Here is a 768-nt window from a genome sequence, read left to right on the forward strand (position 1 = left end):
TGTTTGTTTGTTGCTGCTGCTGGTTTTGCTGCTGCAAGTGTTTGCTGCTGGTGGTGTTGCTGTTGCTGCTGCTGCTGCTGCTGCTGCGCTGCTGCTCTCACCAGGAATTTCCAAACCTCTTCTACAAAGCGCTTGTCAGACTTGAAAAGAAACTCGAAGCCGCGGCGCCGAAGAAAGCTGTGAACATTTGGGCTGAAGTCACAAACTGCAAAATGAATGATGGGCAGCAGAGCGTCAACAGCTCCTGCAGCAACTGCTGCTTGCTCGTTGCTGCTGCTGCACCACTCACTGCCTGCTGCTGCTGCTGCTGCTGCTGCAGGGTAGTGCATACGACGCAATAAAGAACGCAGCTTCCCAAGAGTGCCTAGGAAATCTCCCACAGAAGCTGCAGCAGCTGCTGCTGCTGCGGCGGCCGCGGCAGCAGCGCCTGCTGCTGCAGCGGAAGCTGTTCCCTCTTCACCTCCATCGCTGTGGCAGAAGCCGCTGCTGTTGCTGGCTGCACACCCCGCTTCTGCTGCTGTCATTCTGCTCTTGCTTTTGCTGGGGCGGACTGCGTGACAGAGAGGAGGCGACACCTTCACGGGCCAGCAGCAGCACCCAGCGGAGTGTACAGACAGCTGCGCGATAAGGGGAAACTGGAGAAGTTACAAAACGCCAAAGTCTATCGTTCTCTTCATTTCTGCTCTCGCAGCACTCTCGGGGTGTTTTGTTGCTACTGCAAATGCACGGTTGATGGAGATGTGCTGGTGTCTCCCACAGGTTGTTCGG

The 768-nt window shown here is 56.2% G+C and overlaps 1 protein-coding gene across 1 annotated transcript in view; it reads right to left on the bottom strand.

Moving 5' to 3' along the window:
- The window catches only part of EMH_0058150 (uncharacterized protein), a gene marked incomplete at both ends in the record, with an annotated part of 1,993 nt that extends 1,469 nt beyond the window's left edge, over positions 1 to 524 (bottom strand). The window contains one exon of the mRNA XM_013497548.1: positions 102 to 524. Within this exon, the coding sequence (XP_013353002.1) occupies positions 102 to 524 (423 nt within the window). The remainder of the gene's footprint in view (positions 1 to 101) is intronic.
- Positions 525 to 768: the final 244 nt, after the last annotated feature.

This window comes from Eimeria mitis, genomic scaffold (genome assembly GCF_000499745.2).
Source record: "Eimeria mitis Houghton genomic scaffold, Emh_scaff2745, whole genome shotgun sequence".
NCBI classification, from domain to species: domain Eukaryota; phylum Apicomplexa; class Conoidasida; order Eucoccidiorida; family Eimeriidae; genus Eimeria; species Eimeria mitis.